The sequence below is a fragment of the Myiozetetes cayanensis genome, unplaced genomic scaffold (genome assembly GCF_022539395.1).
Source record: "Myiozetetes cayanensis isolate MyiCay16 unplaced genomic scaffold, myiCay2020 scf14, whole genome shotgun sequence".
NCBI lineage: Eukaryota > Metazoa > Chordata > Aves > Passeriformes > Tyrannidae > Myiozetetes > Myiozetetes cayanensis.
Genome location: NW_026087048.1, coordinates 10,912,093 through 10,931,457, shown reverse-complemented (window position 1 = coordinate 10,931,457; position 19,365 = coordinate 10,912,093). Strand labels below are relative to the sequence as shown.

Here is a 19,365-nt window from a genome sequence, read left to right as displayed (position 1 = left end):
TGCGTCTCAAAAGGGCCGCGTGTAGAGCAGCGTCAAAGGGCTGTTCCCTGGAAGCGCTGGGGTACCGGCAGCCGGGAGGGGTGTCGGAAGGTGGGGCTGGGCTGGGAGGAGCCGGGCACGGGTCCTTGTCGATCCCACCGATCCCTTTCTATCACACCGATCCCTTTCTATCACACCGATCCCTTTCTATCACACCGATCCCCGGCACTCGGGTCCCGGGCGGCCGGAGCGGCCGGGCCGGAGCGCGCAGGCTCCGCGGGGCGGGCCCGGCCGGGGCTGCCGGAAGGGCTATGCCGGCCCTCGCCGGGTTCCGCCGGGTGTTGGCGGCGCCGGTGCGGAGCGGCGGGGCAATGCCCGGGAAGGTGCGGGCGGGGAGGGGCAGGGAAAGGAGAAGGGGAAGGGGCGGGTGGTGACCGCGCCTGTTCCTCTGTTTCAGGGCAAAGGAGCCGCCAGGGGCCCCGCGGGCGCGGGCGGCGCGGCGGGACCGGTGGTGGCGGCGGGCGATGGCTCCGTGAGGGTGGCGGTGCGCGCCAAGCCCGGTGCCCGCTGCAGCGCCGTCACAGGTGGGTCTGGAGCTCCCGGCCGGGCGTCCCGGGGGTTCGCCGCCGTCCCATGAGAGGGGCTTGGGGAGGAACGCGCAGAAACCCAGCAGGAAACCGAAGCGGGAAGTTCCGCGCTCCAGGAGCGGCTCGTTCGAGGCCCCCGTGGGCAGCGCTGGGGGGCGCGGTGAGCGCGGGGTGAATTCTGGTTTTGGTTTGTTGTTTTTTTAATTAAAGGAGTAACAGCAAACGCACTTGATCGGCGCTTCAGTTTGGCATCTGTGGTTTAGTGTCCCGAGAGGCTGCGCGGGTTTATTAGAACCACACAGGCTCGGTCTAATGAAACGCGTTCTGGCTGTGCAGCCCCGGCCTTGCCCGTGCACACATTGGGACCGCTTTCATACCCTGTGTGTGTGACTGGCAGGGGCTGCAGCGGTGTCCGGGCTCGGGTGGCAACACAGGGAAGTTACTGATAGCACGGCTCTCTGAGCAGACTGATTAACACGCGTGTTTTCGTGGAGTAACCTGCTTTCTCCTGCCCAGCATCAGGATGGAGCTCAAAACGGTGTCCCCATTGAGAGAAAACTTAATACTTACGGCTGCACTGAAGGATTGACTGCTTTTAGTGTCAGAAGTTTACCTTTGATTGTTATGGCCAACAGTTTAAAGGAATTTATGAAGTGTGAAAATGTCATTACCTGCTAATCTACACGTTTATTTGGTTTAGAATTAAAATGCGTTGGAAAGCATAAACACTCGTTTTTAGGAAACAAAAGATGTTTTGAATATTTCACGCCTAAAATGCTTAAAATATTTGTTGTAGATGTGACAGCTGAGGCAGTGGGTGTAGCTATTGCTGCACCCCCGTCGGAAGGGGAGGCAAATGCAGAGCTGTGTCGCTACCTCTCTAAGGTGCTAGAAGTGAAGAAGAGTGACGTTGTTTTAGAGAAGGTACTTCCTTTTTTTCGTTTCAGTTTTTCCTACTGTAGTTGAAATTCAAGATTTTGAAACTTACAAATTTAGGTACAGGGAGCTACTCTCCAAGTTAAGTCTGAAAGACACTTTAAAAAGGTTTTTAGTTGACTTAATGGTATGATTCATTGAGAACAAACTTAGCATGGGAAGAATTGTTTCTGTGTTCTTCAAAGATTCTCTTGTTCTCATGTTAAATGCAGTTCACAAAATTTCTGCTTTGCAGAGAACGTGAATTTTATTAACAACTTTTCACTCCTTTTTAAAAAATAACTTCTGTGAAAGTTATTTGAGTTAAAATTTTCTGACATGTAATTGTCAGCAAGAGCATATATAAGCACTTGGGCTACAGCTGGGCCACAAAAGTTTGTCTGTTTAGAGTTTACATGTCTTGACTTTGGCAAGTGGAAACTTTGTTTTATTCATTGCACTGAATAAATAATGTCTTTTATTAATTCATTGTACTTAAAATCAGTCTTTCCAGGGTGATTCTCTGAAAGATGTTTTTTTGTGTGTTCGTCTAAACCAGGGTGGTAAATCACGTGACAAAGTGGTGAAGATTTCGGTATCACTGACACCAGATGAGATTTTAGAAAAGCTCAAAAAAGAAGCTTCCAGCTGACTTAAAACAACAGCAGGAAACAGGACAATGCATCTTGGTAAATGGACTGATACTCTTTCTTACATAATGTAGAGCTGTTGAGAATGTGGGTAATGACTACAGAGAGATAATTCTTCCCCCCTTCCTCCTTTGTACATATAGCTGCTGTATACTTGAAGTTTTTGTGTAGGTTTGATTAGAAAAACTTGTCTTTACTGAGTTTTGGTGTCTGCTTCTGTCACTACAGACTTTCTTCTGCTCTGGAGAGCTTCCTGTTGGTAAGATTTGTCCTCTTTCCTGGTCCTGAAACAAATGGTTTAGAAAACTTGTTTCTTAGTGAAACAGACTTTGGTTAACAAAGTGAAAGGCTTGAAGTGACAGGCTTCCATGTGAACAGTGGTACAAAAGAACGAGTCTGGATGGTAAAGACCTTAAAAGAATGTCCTGTTTGGTATCTCATGGCAGGTACTGTGTGCAGCTTTGCTCTGTGGACACTTGTGGGCATCTAAAATAAACGTATTTGAAGCCAATGGGCTGTTGTTGAACAACTGAAACAAACCCAGAAGTTTTCAGTATGAAAAACCAGTGCAGAACCCAGTAATGACACACCTGGTGTCACTTTGCAATAGTCTGTAATTAGCTCTCTTAAAAGTAGAGATACGATCATATATATATATATGTATATTTGCCAATTGCATGTCAAGTATAATGTCTTTTTAATAAAAGGGGGAAAATATTATTAAACTTGTTTTGTGTTTGTATTTTTAACCAAAAAAAAAATTGTTTACTGGAAGTCACTTATGTTACTGTTAAATGTCACTTTTTTAGAATCTTTCCTTGGTTTAAAAACAAGTAGTATTCCAACCCCTGGAGGACTGAATGGAGTCATCTGTAGAGTGGAACAGGAAGCCTGAAACAAAATGGGCAACTATACTTTAGTCTCAGGGCTAGTGAGAAGAACCATTCTTAAGGTTTGCTTAAGGTTTGTCATACCTTCTCCTGGAAAACAATGGTGTCAAGGCACAGGTTACAACTAAATTTCCTTACCAGCTGCATTCAGCGCAGACTTCATCGCTCATAATTTAGCTTTTCACAGACAAAAGTCTTTTGCTTTAGGAAATTCTTTCTGCTTCCTGTTATCCTAAATATTGCAACAGTTGTGTTTGGAGTTAGAGATCTGGTATTTGTCAAGGTAACAGCTCCTTCAAGGTGACTTATTTTAGAGATGTAATGAAAAATGTTACTTTCTTTTTTGGAGAACTAAGTCTAAATTCTGAATGCTGTTTGGTTAATGTTTTCCACCTAGGCCCCTTATTTTCTCAGGCGTTTGGGTAGCCATACATTGCCTCAGTTGTCCTTCCTTACTCATCTTTTCAATCTGCTGCTTTCATTTTGCTGTTCCATCAGCTTTGGTTCACAGCTCTTTGCTGTTACACCAGCTCTTGTCCAGCAGAGGGGAGCCGTGTCTTGCAGAAAAATTAAGGCAAAGCAAACCAAAACGAAGTGTTCCTGGTTTGTTGCTGTTGGGTTTTTTTTCTAATTTCCTAAACTTAGAAAACAGCAATAAAAAGACTAAGGAATTCTGTGTTTATTATATTTGGAGTTGGATGCTACAACAGCCATTATAAAGATTTCTTTGGAAGTTAATATGATGTGTTACATTATATGTATTATATACTCTATTGAAATAACGTATTACACTTGCCCCTGGCTTTAGACACAGACTGAGGGAGGAGCTGGGTGGGCAGGTGCAGTCTCTGAAGTACAGTGGTCTTCGATTATGATTATCTACAGAAGCCAGTTTATTCTTTCAGTTCCCTGTCTGTCTTGTCAACATGTTCTGCCTAGGCTTTGCTAACTTTTGCTTTGGAGGCTTCACCTTTCCTAAACACCTTCAGCTGTTTTTCCTAATCAGTGAAAGCTTGAAAAGTAGCAGAGTGACAAATAAAGCCTTTACATGCTGGGAACAGAGAATTTTTAAAAATAGGAGTAACCAAAAGTATTTTAGAATAGTAGTATAAATCACACTGGGGTGTTGCCATATATACTATCTGAGAGCCTCTTCTATCAATGTGTTTCATGCAGTCTTCCAATTATACCTCTAATATCTTAACTATGGATATGTGTATCCTGTTGAAATACCTGGGAGGCAGGAATTGCTGGTCCACTGTATATCAACAGTGAGGTAGAGAAGAGTTAAGAAATCGTGTGACAAAACAGGTTAATGCCAAATCTGTGATTTAGGCCTAGCTCCTTCAAATCTTGCATTGAAATCCTAACCTGTCAGCTGTCTCTTCATGAACACAGTAAAATGTCTTTCATTCTGTTGAGAAAATTGTGGTAGCAAATATCCTCTACTCCAGCAGAGTATGTTTGTAATAGACCAGAGCTTTGTGATATTGTAAGAAGCTTTGTCCAAGAATTTTAAAACACTTTTCAAATCCTATCTCAAAATAAACTCTTATTCCTAGACCAATTTAAAAACATTGTGGTGCCAGTTGCTATCCTCCTTTTACTTCTTGGTCTGTGCTTTATCCATGTGCATTAAGCTACAGGATTACTCAACTACTTGAAATTCTACTATTGACTCAAGCACTGTCCTCTTTCCTTAATGCATGGTCTGACCAATTTCAGTAAAATCTGTCTAATGGCGATGTAATATCTTGCTGCTTGCAGACCTAGGCAGTCAGTGGATTTTCTAAAATATAATTAAGTTGTTTAACATTAGCAAAATAGAAGTCATCTGAATAAATTCTGTACCAGTCTCATGGCAGAAGGTTTGTAGTCTTTCATCCACTCAGTTCCATTTATTTTCTAAAATCCAGCTTTGAAAGTATGTGGCTTCACTGCAGTCCTTTAATATGCTAATTAAGGATATTTAATTATACCCTCTGAAACTGGCCTCTTTGCTCTTTTACTTACAATCCATTCCACTTATCATCTGCAGTGCATTCCTATCTCTCCTTTTAGTCCCAAGTGTTTCTAAATCCCCATGTCTTCGGGTATCATCTGTCCAAATAATCCTGGATAATTGACAACTTTGTCAATAACTGGCAGCAGCAATTTAGCAGAAAGCACAGTTTTAATATCTTCCTTCTTTCAGCTTCCAGGAAGATAGATACACCTGATGTTCCTGCTCATTACTTCACATCTCACTCTGTTTCCTCTCTCACTACGTTTATTTGCATGTGTGAAACTTGAACCAGCCGAGTTTAATTTTTTTTTTTTTTTGTCTTCAACCTACTGTATTCTTCTCATAATGTTTTTAGTCTTTATCTTGGAAGGATGATTCATTGCCATATTGACTATTATAAAAATAAGCTCCCCTGTCTCCTGTGGAGAACACAGTGCTTTGCCCTCATGTAAAACCTGTCCTGGTTATTATTCTCTAGGAAGGGGCTGCACTTGGGGCAAGGTGCTGTTAATATAACTGAGGCACAATAAACAGTCAAACAGCTGCTGAAGAAATTAAATACTTGCCTGAAAGGAGGAGTGTGAAGCTTCTCTGAGGTACTGGGAATTCATTTCTTCCTGGTCCTTTATATATTAGCTTTTCAAGTAATTGTTGCTGAGCCAGAAGAATTTCCTTTCATTTATAAATGCAGCATTTATTTGGTCCTGCATTGTTTCAAGAGCTGGGGAAGTTGGAGTGATGAAGTAGTCCACCACACCATCTTACTACAGCCTAAGGGTAAGGTTTTGAAATGTTGTTTAAATAATATTTTGAGTTTTCAAATCTGAAGCATGACAACTGGAAAGGAAAATGTATTGAGTATCAATTTAGCAGTTGGTCACTACAGAAAGGTGCTGTAAAGAGAGCAGTTAACCACAGACCCAAGGGGGGGGGGGAAACAAACAAACAAACAAAAAACAACAAAGGGTCAAAACCTCATTTCATGCTGCTCAGATAAAGCAGTTGTCTGCCTTAAGATAATAACTGGAGTTACAAACTGTAACTCTGGGGTGATTGTCAGTAAGTTGCCTTTTTTCTAACACCTAGTAGATGTGCAGTGCATGTGGGAGTGGCTGCAGCATGCTGTTCCTTTGGCCATGTTTTGTTGCTTTAGTGCTTTGCAAACCAGGATGCATTTATAACAAATTTCAGAGCTCCCAGTGCTTTTTAGGACATACTTGGTGCCCAGCTGTCTGACATGGGCATTGCTACTTTGAATTTTATAAAACAAGCTATTTCTATGGAACCATTTTTGGTTTTTACGAGTACTACTTTCCATAGCTTGTCTGAAAAAAATCTACAAAGTTTTTTGCTTCTCTTCTATTGTTCAGGTCTTTGGGGTTACATTTTATAGTGATATGACCACACGTGCTCAGCCACCTTCCTGCCACATCTGGTTCCTGTGCCCTCTTGCTGCCTCTCATGTTCAGTTCTGCTGCTGTTGTTTCAGGGAAGTGCCCTCCAGCAGGACCAGGCTCTCTGGGGTTGTTTCTGCTCTTTGTTTGTCACATCAGCTGTGGTGCTGACTCTTATCTCATTAGATGCCACTGCATTTCTTTTTCTGTGTTTTGGGCCCCACAGCTCTTTGAGATGCATTCACTGTGCAAGGAGGGAGAAGACCTCTTGATACAATCTCTGCAATCAGAGGGCAAACCTGCCCCTTCCCGTGAGGCCCTGTAGCAGCTCTGTGTGGCCTCCTGGCATTTGCCCTTTAATGAAATGTCTCTTTTTGTCTTCAGTAAATCTGACAGCAGTCAGGCAACACATATGTGAGGTCATGTTCCTGCTATGAGGAAAGATTGCTATTTAGCTACTGGGATACACTTCTGAACAGACAATTTTCTTCAGTTTCTTAACTGCCTTTTTACAATGGAAGTGCAAACTGTTACTAATAAACCTGATAGTTTATGGGTTTGGGGAGATTTTTTCTTTTGGTTCGAAAAACCCGATTAAGCTCATCGCTGGCTGAATATAAATGCTAATACATAGAGGGAACCAGCCAGGAAAATTGCACTTGGCTAATTTCACTTAATGAGAATGTCTGATTCTGCTCAGTCACTTCCTTGCTGAGTTCAGATTCAGCTACTAAAGCAGACCCAGGAGCTTTTTGTTAAATATTTTTAAAAGATGATCAGCTTATAATGATGTTTTCAAAGTGTGTCACTTCTGCTGTTTACTGTGATTGCTGTCACATATCAACTGGAATAAAATTTTTTCTTTATTTAATAATGTGCCAGTCAATATTTCTGGCAAAGGATAAATGTAAAAAGAGAACGTCTGAAAACACTAATTTGACTATAGCTATTGTTAAATTGTGGATGCAAGGCAAGGCCTGTCTTTCAGTAGCCAGGTACCAGTGTATGTAAAAACAGAGAAGGTGTAATATCTAATTAAAGACAACTTTCAGTAGTCTGAAAAATCTTAAATATGCAAAAATAAGTTAAGTGAGTCTGTCAGAAGAGGTATTGGTACACTTAAAGACAAAAAAAATGTGAAATGCCAGAGCTTGCCACAAACCTTTCTGCCAGTTTAATGGGGTTGCCATTGCAAATCTGAAGGTACTTTTTTTTCCTCTGATCCTGTTGTAAGGGAGGCCTCCACAAGAAACAGAAGATTCTCTGTGCCACTCTTCATGTCACAAGGCTGTGAAGAAAAGTTCCACTGGAGCACATTTTATGGAAAATAGTGTTTGACAACCTTTTCTATAGAAAACCTTTGGTTTTTGAGCTGTGTATAATTTCTGCTCACTTCAGTCTTTTGGTCTTTTTACCTGGGGAGGACTTTAGTGAAGTGCTCCGAGTTTTACGCACTAGGACTTATAAACTTAAATAAGCAATTCCTATTAATTAATTTTCAGGCCTTAGCTATTTTCAGGCTGGGTTTTAGGCTTTACCCTGTGGTTATCCAGTGTGAGGTACCTTGATTAAACTCTCAGAAGAAACAGACTTTGTTTGATTCCTGGTTTTGCATAGTAGGGGAACTACTCGAATCCAAAAATAAAGAGAATAAAGCATGAGGAGTGGGAGGGGAAGGAGAGGGAACAATTTGGTTAATTAAAGCTTAATTTATTGGGCTAGGAGCAAATTTGCTTGGAAGTATTTGCTGCATGTCCTTCTAAACTCTGCTGGGAAGGACGATGCACAGAATAGAGGGTGTCATAGACTCTAGATGTTTTATGGCACCTGCTCTGCTGTTCAGCACTCAAATCAGAGTGGGGAAAAAAACTGTTAGGTTTTCATAGACTGTAAATCTAATAATTTGCAATGTAACTTTCACAGTTATTTTTTACTAGCAATCTGTGAATCTAGGTGGGAAAATTATATTACCTGTGGCCCTCTTGGTGTGAATCCTGAGCTCTTAAATGCCAATCTGAAATTTTCTGGAAGGAAAGATTAATCTTCTGAAATTATAGGTTCGTGTGAGGGTCACAAATACATAATATGGAAAGAGCATCAATTGTTGTGGTTGGTGTTGGGTTAAAATACAAATTCAGATGGAAAGGTTGGTGAGCTGCTTGTGAGTATTTTATCTATTCTGCCTTCCTGTCTCATTTAAGTAAATTGATTCTACAAAGGCAGCCACATCTTGCCAGTATTTTTTCATTTTGGTGACTGAACTATTACCCCTCACAGCAGGGCAGGACTAACACTTTATAATTGCTGTGAGAGGCTGGCACATCTCTTTGACACTGGACTCAGCCAACTGCAGCTCCCAGGGTCCTGTCTTATCTGCAGAGCTTTGTCCAAAGTATTGTGAGATCTCCCACAGGTTTCCATTATGCTGAATTGGCAGCCCTGGGAGCCCAACCTCCAGCCTTTGGCAGCAGGGGCTGCTGCCAGAAATGCTCATTCAGGTTAGTGGATACAGTGAGTTGGCTCTGAAGAGGAAGAGAACTGTCTACTGTATTAAAAATTGTGCCAAAATACGAGACATGTTCTTCTATTTCTGTGTCAGAAAAGAAAGCATTAAGACTCTAATTAAAGATAAATTTGAACTTGGAGAAATTCATACCCATCGTTGGCACCTTTCATCTCTGAATTTCAGACCTAGCCCCTCTGCTGTATGAATTTTCAGTGTTGCAAAAGTACAAATACCAAAAGAGGGTGACACTTCATGGTTTAAGTGAAATTACTGGGGAATGCTTTAAATCAGGTCTTCTAATTAACTGCCTCACTGGATAGTGTAGTATGTGACAGAGTAAATCAAACACTTATTTTCCTTTGCTTTGCTGTCCGTGAACAGCAATGAGCAGAAGAGACAACCGTCTATCTGTCTTTGAAATTGTATGCTTTCTTCACAAAGGAGCCTTTGGTCTACTGCTGCATGCCTGTTCAGTTTTAGAGGATAAACACAGCCCACAATTTTAGAGGCTAAATAAATCTGTGACTTCTTATTTGCAACAAAAAAGTGTGACTGGAGACAGGGTTGGCAAAAGAGAATAAGCTATCAAGACTGTTGTGAGTGTTGGGGTGGCAGCAGGGAGATGGCTGCATGTAAGGATTTTAGAGAAGAACTTGTCCTAAACAATAAGGTTAGAGAATAGGATTGATGGTTATAAGTCTTATGCTACCTTATATCTATATGTGTCCAGTTTTGTGAAGGGTAGAATCTTTTTGAAAGAAAAATGCCAGACTTCTAAAGTAAGCTAATAAGAGCATATAAAATAGATACAGCAACCTCTGTGTTTTGTCCCTTTCCCCCATTTTTTTTCTGTTTGTAGTAACCTACAAATTCTCATTCTAGATTAGATGTGGTTTCATGGAGATGCACATTCCTCTGTTCCTCTGGTAAAGCTCAAAGTCTCTTGTTGTCACTATAATACAAATAATAATAAGTGCGTAATCAAGGTTGTATTTGTTTTGTGATTATTCTGAACACTAGAGACTAACAGTAATTATAATATCATTAAATAGTAATGGAAAAAGATTTAAAAGTAGATCATGAGACTCCTGGAAGGAGACAAAAATCTTGCTCCCTTCTCTTCACTACTGCAGGCATTGCATTCCCCTCTTTTATGGCAGAAAGAGGAACCTAAAGTGATTTCCAAAATGCCAGGGGTCAAGAGCGCCATTTGAAGAACAGGTTTATGTGGGAGAAACTAACTAGGAACAAATTCAGTTTCAAAAATTAGTTTCCTGTAATTTTAGTAGTGCATTGTGTCTGGCTGCATTTAGTAGTCAGAGATCCTGCATTTAGTGCCCAGAGACAGGAACATAACTGTGAAGAAAGCAATTCCTCCATATACCTCTATACCTCTCACCATGGGATCTGAGTGCTTTATAAATCTATGCAGCCAGTGTTACGACACTATTTCAAACTTTCTTGTGGTGTGCAGGTGTGAAAGCAGTATGTGACACAGCTCTATGGCCCAGACCTTGGCTCCAGGAAACAATACTGTCCCTACATCATGGTTTGTGTAAGGTGGTATTTACCTCCCATCTTCTTTCATAATGTGTTCACAGGGTAAAGCTCCTGTCGTGTGCTTGAAACTTTGTGTAATCCAAGGGATAAGAACACTGTCCATCTGGAAGCCAGGTAATAGTGTTGGTTGTGCTAAGACTTGGTGGCAGGTGCCCCAGGGCCAGAGGTGTCTTTGTGAGTTCTGTGTTCTACACTCGAGATGGACCAGCTCCAAGGAGCCTTGCAGCGGCTGTGAGGCCCTTGCCATGCCCTTGCTTTGGGATGGGTATGTCTTAGGGAAAAATAGTTTTCTTTCGTGTAGTTCAGTCTGTCTACTTTGTCTTGTGTGAGCCACGAAGTCTACATTGGGCCCTGATTATGCAGTCCCTGTGGCTGTTGCAGTGTTTACAGTGTTCATTTGTGGGGGAGAGATGATATACATGACCCTGGTTAATGATCCTCTAACACACAGTGCTTCCAGTCCAAATTGAAAGACAGCATCCAAAGAGGAGGACAGGCTATGCATGATAAATACCTCTCCCACTGCAGTTAGAATGGGCTCATCACAGGTGTGAAAAATGCAATTTCATTTTCCTTCAGCTTCTCAATTTCCTGTTAATACCTTTCACAGAGGAAAAAATGTTTTTTTGTCAAAATCATTATCATTTAAAGCCATGTAAATTTGAAGGCTTTTAGAAGGCTACAGATGTGAATTAAAATACCCATTTTAATTGTTCCTTAAATACACTATCTTTGGTTTATTCCTTTGTTTCCTTTTGTCTGTAGTGAAGTTTCCTGACAAAGAGCCAGTGAGAAAGATTTATAAACTGAGTTTAGTATAATCACATTCTGGCCTGTATCAGTATTCAGGATGTATTGCTTATCTTAACCCGAAGTGATGTGCTAATTTGACTTGGAAATGGAGTAAGATGTGGGCACAAAGTAAACAATTGTCTGAATTAAATAAAATCATAACTACAGATCAGTGATTCCGCTATTGTGTTTTGGTACCTAAAACATAAGGCCTTGCTGTTACTGCATGGGAAGCTGCAGCTTATCAGCTGCTGGCAGATAATCAGCCCTGTTCCCAAATTGTGCACTCTCCAGCTTTGCCTGCAGGCCGGCAATGTCACGGGGACACGCAGGGCACTGCCAGCCTTGGCAGCAGCAGACCCAGCGTGGCCCTTCCCCACCCCGGTTGCGATGCAGATGTTACACGCACAAGTTCCTTTGTGCATTGTAACATTTGTTTAGGCTCTCAGCATGTGCAGTGGACTGACTGCTCCTATATATTTACATCTCTTATGCTCACAGAAAAAAATGTGGTTTATTTAGCAGCTTAATCCATAGGAATTCAAGTTAATTCTGTGCTTTGTTTTTCTTGTTTTCAAGTGTTCTCCACCCCATCTGTGTTAACCCAGACAATGCCTAGTGAGGTGTCAATGATTTTTATTACCTACAGTAATCTTCTTTTGTTTAATAAGCTCCTCTCATCTGTTGAAGCTGAGGCACTCTTGTGTAGTTCCCTGAGACTGCCATATTAAGCTCTACTTGCCTCCTGCAAACTATAGTAGGAGTGTTCAGTGGAGATTTTGATAGATGCTGTAAGGATCCTGGACTCTCCTGAGCTCAGCTGAGATCTCTGAATAGGCTGCTTTTATTCCAAGTGGCGCAGACAAAAATACTATAAGGTCACTGCCACATGCTGTTCCACAATAAAGCTGTCCCAAAATAACCAATCCATAGCTGATGCTAAACAGTGTAGAGGAAAAAGAGCTTCCAGTTAAGAAAGAAGGAATTGGCAATGAGCTCCAGAGGTTCAGAGAATAGCTTTCAGAGGGAAGTGTGGAAAATCTGTCCCTCAATTCATCTAAAATTGGACTGGGCAAATAACCCCAAGCCCAACTACAAATGTTCTGTGTGTGGAGGGATGGGATAATGGTATGGAGGCATTCCCAACAAGTAGAGTGAGAGAGGCTGAGTGATGGACAGGGAATAAAGAATTTTCCATTTAGATAAGACACTCTTTTAAAGCCATGCCCAATTTTTGGTAAATGAAAACAAGATGCAGATATTTGGTGTGGTTTTAACTCAGGACTGACATTTTGGTTGTCTTGATACTCACTTTGGGAATAATCAAAAATTAGTTGACCCTCACTTGTTAAGATTACCTTTCCTTTTTGTGTGTGTGTTACAATTCTTAGTGCTTTGTAGCAATCCTTAAAGTTGCTATACTAGTAGCAAAAAATGTGAAGAGCCTGAGAAGGTTTTCTGAGCCATGTCTTGGTTATAGACGGGTTTCTGCCTTTCAAACCATTGTATGGGAGGTGTGATCTAAAGAGACAGAAATGAACAGTCAGAAGTCATTCACCAGCCCATGTCCTGTGGCACTGCTGTGTGCCTTATGCATGTGCAGCAAAGGTGGAGTTGAGCCAGGGAGCAGCTGAGTGTGTGGACAGCTTTGAATCCAAAGTCACGACAGGACCTGCTGGGATGTCTAGGATCCTCCCCCAGAGCATTAATGAGAAATAGATGCCATATGGAGGAATTCTCTTGCCAACGGTCTGTGATGCCTTCTTTGTCTTCCAGTTCTCATCAATCACAAATGGCTTGTAAATAGATTTGTATTTTATCTTCAGTCAGATGATTTCATCTTCTCAGCTACTAAGGACACTGACCTTTCAATAGACTCCTCTAGAACAAGATTTTTTATTTCTAATAAGGCATATTGGTTGCAATGGCTGCTCTATCACTCTTCTCATTCCCTTTCCTGCATCCCGTCTTCCATCACAGCTGACCCATTCACTCCTCTCCTCACCACTGTATTTTCTTTTCTTTTGCTGTCGGTGCAAAGAACAACTTTACCTTTTATGTTTTTTGAAACTCAGATGTTTAACTATGTAATTCTAGTTGTTTGCATTAACATTTTTGCATCTAGTTGTTTTTTTTTTTTTTAAAAAGGAAGCACTGTAATACTTACAAGACTGGAATTTTGCTCACCCTTGCAACGATTGTATGGTGTGTGTGAGAATGTTTATAAAATCAATTAAATATACATGAATAGCACATTCAATACAGTAACTGTCACAAGTTTTATTGATGTGGAATCCAGTTTGCATAGATTGCCCTCTCATTTTTAATTCACCTCTATAAAATTCAGTGTTAACTATCAAATTGGATTACACATGCCACTTAGCTGTGATGAGGCTGTCTTTATGCTACTTAGAATTTTTAAGGTCTTTTCTACTACACCCATAGCATTAGAATCACTTATTGTTCAGTGTAAGTCTTGCTTTGGGAGCTTCCTTGGGGCACAGAATCCCATACATATATGCCATATATAACTGTGGAGTGACATAAAGACAGTGTTTAAATCAAGCCACTGCCTTCATAGTATTGTTGGGTTTAGTAAAAAAAAAATATTTAAAAGTCAATCAAACAAATTAATTTGCTGACCAGAATGTTTCTAAAGCATTGTGCTGGGACATCAGACCCCAGCTGAGATTTATACACTATACCTATGCTTTATATGGAGTAGCCTGGTAAGTTTTGTAGCAGAGCACAGAGGAGGAAAACAGGGCAGACAACCACAATTTTACAGATGGAAGCTGAGACACAAAAGCATTAAATGTGATTTGTAGCTGAGCATGTAACACACATGTCTGGTTCTATTTTTGAAAACATCCTTTTCACTTTCTTTTTAGTTCAGAAAGCATGACTGGAACTGTGGCAAAATTGTCTTTTTAGAATTTTAAAGTAGCTTTAAAAGGTCTTGTCTTCAGAAGTGCTCAAGAATATGAGGAACTAGTAAAACAGATATATCTGAAATAAGCAGCCTGGTGCCTGGATAGGAAGGAGAGAGTAAAAGCAGTATCAGATTAAATAAAAAAATTTAGCTCAGTAGTCTAATGCAGGTGTGAAGTAAGATTAGGCTGACCTTTTGTTACCAGGCACTAAATCCATTTTGTCTCTAAAAACTAAAATCCTGCTGGTAAGGTCTAAAGAGGTTGTTCAATTGGATTTACCCAGACTGCAGGATATGTGATAAATAGCGATTTGTTTATTGTCCCTTGCATCTGTCCACCTTACTTAAGGACTTAAACTCTGCCAGTGTAATGAGCCAGCTGCTTAACTGCTTCCAGATTCTGTATTCTGCAGGCTTGTTCTGTGATGGGAGGTCCTTGGAGTCTGTGAAGGAAGGAATTTATCTTTTTTCCTTTTTATTTTTTTGGTTTTGTGGTTTTTTTGTTTCCCTCCCCCCAGGCTGTGGTGTGGCCATAAAGTCAGTCGATGACCAGCAGTCAAATCCTAACACTTACTCTCCTTTGCAGGATACATGAGGAAGTAGCCATGAAACAATCATTTAGCTCAGCCATGTTCCTTCCCTTCACTGCCAGGGCTGGACAGTGTACCCTTCCATTCCCATCTTCTCTTAGAACATAAGAAAAATAAAATTAATTCTTCTGATGGAAGCATCCTGTGAGCTGCAGGGATGGAGAAATAGGATTTGCCTATGTTGGCAATTTAAGGTAAAGCTCCTTTACATTCTTATAGGAGTTTAGCTGTAGCTGGGGGTTAGAGGAGCAGATGGGTACCCCAGGCTTGATGCTCCATCAGCTCCCTTCAGAGTGGGTGTTCCAAGTGTGTGGCTTGTAGCTGAGTAATATGAGCTTGACCTGAGAGGAATGTGTGGCCCCACAGAGCTCTTGCACTCAACTGATCTAAGCTCCAGAGGTTTGCTATGCTGTATTTAAATGCTCATAACATTAAAACCACTGAAGCAGTATTCTCAAACATACTTTGGTTTAGATCTCAGTGGGACTTGTAAATCAAAAGGACATGATGACTGAAAACCAGGTCTTTGCTATGGAAAAAAATAATTTTCTTGTTATGTAAGAAGAACATGTAATTATTTGGCGCTGGTTGGTTTTGGCAGTTATTACTGTTACTTTATTTTCCTTGAGCACATTTTCAATAGAAAAATGTATAACTTCAAGCATTTCTTCAGAAATAAACTTCAGACATGACTTTGGACAAAAAGCATTCACTTTCTAAACCTGGCCAAAAGCTGTGTGAAACATCTTGCAGTGTGCTTGGGCTTTTAACCTTTATCTCAACAGTACTGGTTATAATCTTAAGTAATTTATGGGGATATATAAATACCAAATTGCCTTTCCTCACATAGAACCAGAACATTTAAAAGCTTGGTGTCTTAATCATTTTTTAACATGTTACATGTTTTGGTTTGAAGATGCTGCTTAAATCCTTGAAGAATAATTTTTTAATGGATGAGGTTGAGCCTTCATTATTTTTGTAGCTGTATAACAAATAGCTATGTTATTTTCCTGACTTTAACTCGTCTCTTGAATAGACAATTTTTCTTCAAACAATGAGCAGGAGCAGCTTTGATCCTTGTTATTGAGACATCTTTTATTAATGAAGCCAAATTTGAAATATACAATATGCAACAAAAAGAAAAGAAAATAGAAGGCAGACCATACTTGTGGAGTCATCCAGCTGTTGAAATATGATTTGAAAAAAAGAAAGGTCTCTGTGTTAGGATAAAGACAACAGTAATTTGTTTTTGAGCTAGTCACAAATAACACAGAAGGTAAGCTTTGATATGATTTACCCTCTTTTGTGTTTATTAGAGTTGGAGTAAAACATAGTTATTAGCAACTTCCACCATCTTTTGTAATACATTTGCATTTTAACAGGGCAGGGTACTTGGAAAGTCAGAGCTCTGTAGAAGTAACAGTTTGGCATTGCTGTTTCACACAAGCAAATGAGGACTGACAACCACTAAGTGCAATCCAGGCTTTCTGAAGAAAAATATAGGCCATGATAAACACAAAAATACATTCCAGCCTGCAGGGCCTAATCAAAAAATAAGCCTCTTGAGAGGCAAAATCATTGTGCACCACCACAGTACCGTTGCCATCAGCTCTCCTGGCAGTGCTGGAGCCGCTGGATTCAGTTTTGATCTCCTGATTTACCTCCGTGTGTCTCGAATCAGGCTGCATTTTTCCTAGGTGCTTTCAGGGAAACCTGATCTGCCCTATAATCTTGCTTAGCTCCTGGGCATTAGAGTATCAGCGCTGTGCATAATTCAAGCAGGGTTATGCAGCTCTCTTCTAACATACAGGGACAAGGGGACAGATTACAGTAATTTCTCCTGATTGGCAAATGAAAGGCAAGGGAGATGCAGTTTTGTTAAACTGCTCCCAGGGCAGTCAGTAGCTGCTGTAGGGAGCAGTCCTGTTTTCCCTTTCTTTGTGCTTCATGTTCCCACCCCTTTTGTTTTTCAGAGTTAGAGAAGGTGTGACTGCACAATGGGGCCATCCAGCAAAATTCCACAGAGTTGCATAATTCAGAGATTTTTGTTTTTCCTAAGGAATAGGGCTGGTGGCAGGTAAAATCTTCCATTTAATTTGATACAAAAGAACGTTTCTCCTTACATCTCAGTATAAGAAGCAAATGTGGACATGTTTCTTGGTTAAGCAGAATATTTATTAGCAAATAAATTGTATGAGTTTAAATATATTCAAATAACTTCTGCAAGATATTAAAATATATTTAAACATAAATATCTTTCTTGTTCTAGGATTATACTGATTATATTCACTTATATTTATATCACAAATTACATTTGTCATGTAATGACATGGAATGCTGCCATGGATGGCTACGAGCTCTTCAGAAGGGATAGGCAAAGTAGAGGAGGTGGAAGGATGGCTCTATATGTTAGAGAGTCTCTTGACTCTGTAGAACTTAAAGTCATTAATGATAAAGTTGAATCCCTGTGGATCAGAATCATTTGTGTTCCCCGTCTGAAATCTCTACTAGAGAGCTTCTTGAAAGTAGTTCAGTTTCTAACTAATCTTTCAAAGCACATCTGCACATTTTTATTCCCAGCTGCAGAGACAGGATAAAGTAAAGGTTGAATAGCATTGAAAACTTGTAAAACTGGATCTCACAAATCACGCTAAGATTTTTTTTTTTTTTACTGTGCAGTTTCTTTTGTCTTCAAGTATCTAGAGGCTTACCTGTGATTGGAAAGCCTTTAGCATTTTTAAAATGCTAGTTAAGAAATTGTATGGAAGCTATTGAGTTTTATTAGTTGTTTGCCACAGCACCTGTAATTTACCATGATTATTCTTCAGTATCAATTAACAATCCATGTAGAATTGCTGTATGTGTTCAGGAATGGATTTAAAACTGCTGCAAAGCCCTATTCATAACTTTCTGTTAACAGTCTTGGTAACGTGGCAGTCGTTTTTTAAGACATAACCCTTTATCTTTGTTTTATTCATGATAATAATGATGTCTGAGCAAATGTCAGATGGAAGAGATCTCTTAAAGTCAGATTCCAGACACTGAATTTTAATGTTTACCCTGCAATCTTCAGCGTAGTTAAAGCAAACAATTTCTGTAGTGTTCGAAATTGCAAATGTTAAAGTTACTCATCTTCAGTTTTGTCATCTGTAACACTGCAGGCAATACTTAACTGATTTTATTTAGCTTGGACTTTATCATAAATACTAAGTCATTGAAGTGGAAACTGAGGTAATATATCTTGAATTCTATTTACCTTTCTGTCTGGTGCAAGACATGCCTTTATTTAGCAATGTACTCTTTCCCCTCCCTACATCCCCTGAAATTAGACTCTTGCCATAATTGTTCCAAGAAAAAGTTTTATAAATAATACAGGCCCTTAAAGTTGAATTGAGAGCTGTACTGGTAAGGCAGATGGAGTCAAGAACGTAAAATCACAAGCTGGGAAGCTGCAGTGGCCTATCTCTCTCCTGGTCTCACAGTAAAGAAACCCAGAATAAGAGCTGAGACTGTAAAATGTGTGATTGTAATTCGTAAGTTCCACCTAGACCATCTTGATCTATCTGCTTCTACAGCTCAGCCACAGTGCTGTAGATTGGATTTGCCATTTTCTGGAATACTACACCACCTTCCATTTTTTGGAATGCTTGGCTGGAGGAGTGCTTCGCCATGCCATCATGAAGATGGGCTGAGAGAGCTGGGGGTGTTCAGACAGGACAAGAAGCTGGGGAGACCTTTAACAAGGACATGTAGTGACATGGGGACTTTAACAAGGGACATGTAGTGACAGGCTTCAAACTGAAAGAGGGCAGCTTTAGACAATATTAGGAAGAAATTCTTTACTGTGAGGGTGGTGAAACACTGGCATGGGTTGCTCAGAGAAGTTGCACCCCATCCCTGGAAGTGTTCAAGGCCAGGTTGGATGGGGCTTTGAGCAACCTGGGACAGTGGAAGGTGTACCTGCCTATGGCAGAGGGTTGGAACTAGTTGATCTTTAAGGTCCTTTCTAACCAAAATCACTCTAGGACTCTTCATTCACTAGCGGAAAAATAATAAAAATAATATAAAATAGTTTTTGGGCTTGAGGAAAGGCAACAGATGAAACAGAATCTGTTCCTTCTGCTGGGTTTTATTTCAACCTGAGATGCTACTCCAGATGGTAAGGAAGAACATCCTGGCACAGCCTGACTTCCGTGGCGTAGCTGGCAGTGTCAGGCTCTTTGCAGAAAGACATGCAGTCCCTTCTTGGAGTCAGGAAGATTTGGCACTTTGTGTAATTCTGCATTAAAAGGGGAATTCCACTGTACTAACCTGCAGCTTCTCCACAGTGCACAGGTAAGAACATGATTTTGTATCATCCTTTGTAAAGGCTCTACTATATTAATGAGGGTTAAAAGGAGTGCATTTCATCCAGTAGAACTCCTTAAAGGAAAACCAAATCTCTCATGAAAAGATTTCTAATGGAATTCGAGGCAAATACTTCAGGGAGTAGCATATTAAAACAGTGTTATATCAAAAGCAGAAAAATAACTTAGGTAGGTGAAAACACTTGTGTCAGCTTTTGT

General features: G+C 40.5%; 1 protein-coding gene across 1 annotated transcript; it reads left to right on the top strand.

The window, feature by feature from the left end:
- The first annotated feature begins 269 nt into the window (after positions 1-269).
- On the top strand, positions 270-2,856 carry CUNH15orf40 (chromosome unknown C15orf40 homolog). The gene is made up of 4 exons (XM_050309941.1): positions 270-362; positions 437-563; positions 1,363-1,490; positions 2,041-2,856. Exons 1-4 carry the CDS (start codon positions 291-293, stop codon positions 2,131-2,133), a joined length of 420 nt encoding a protein of 139 aa, XP_050165898.1. The 5' UTR covers positions 270-290; the 3' UTR covers positions 2,134-2,856.
- The last annotated feature ends 16,509 nt before the right edge of the window (positions 2,857-19,365 follow it).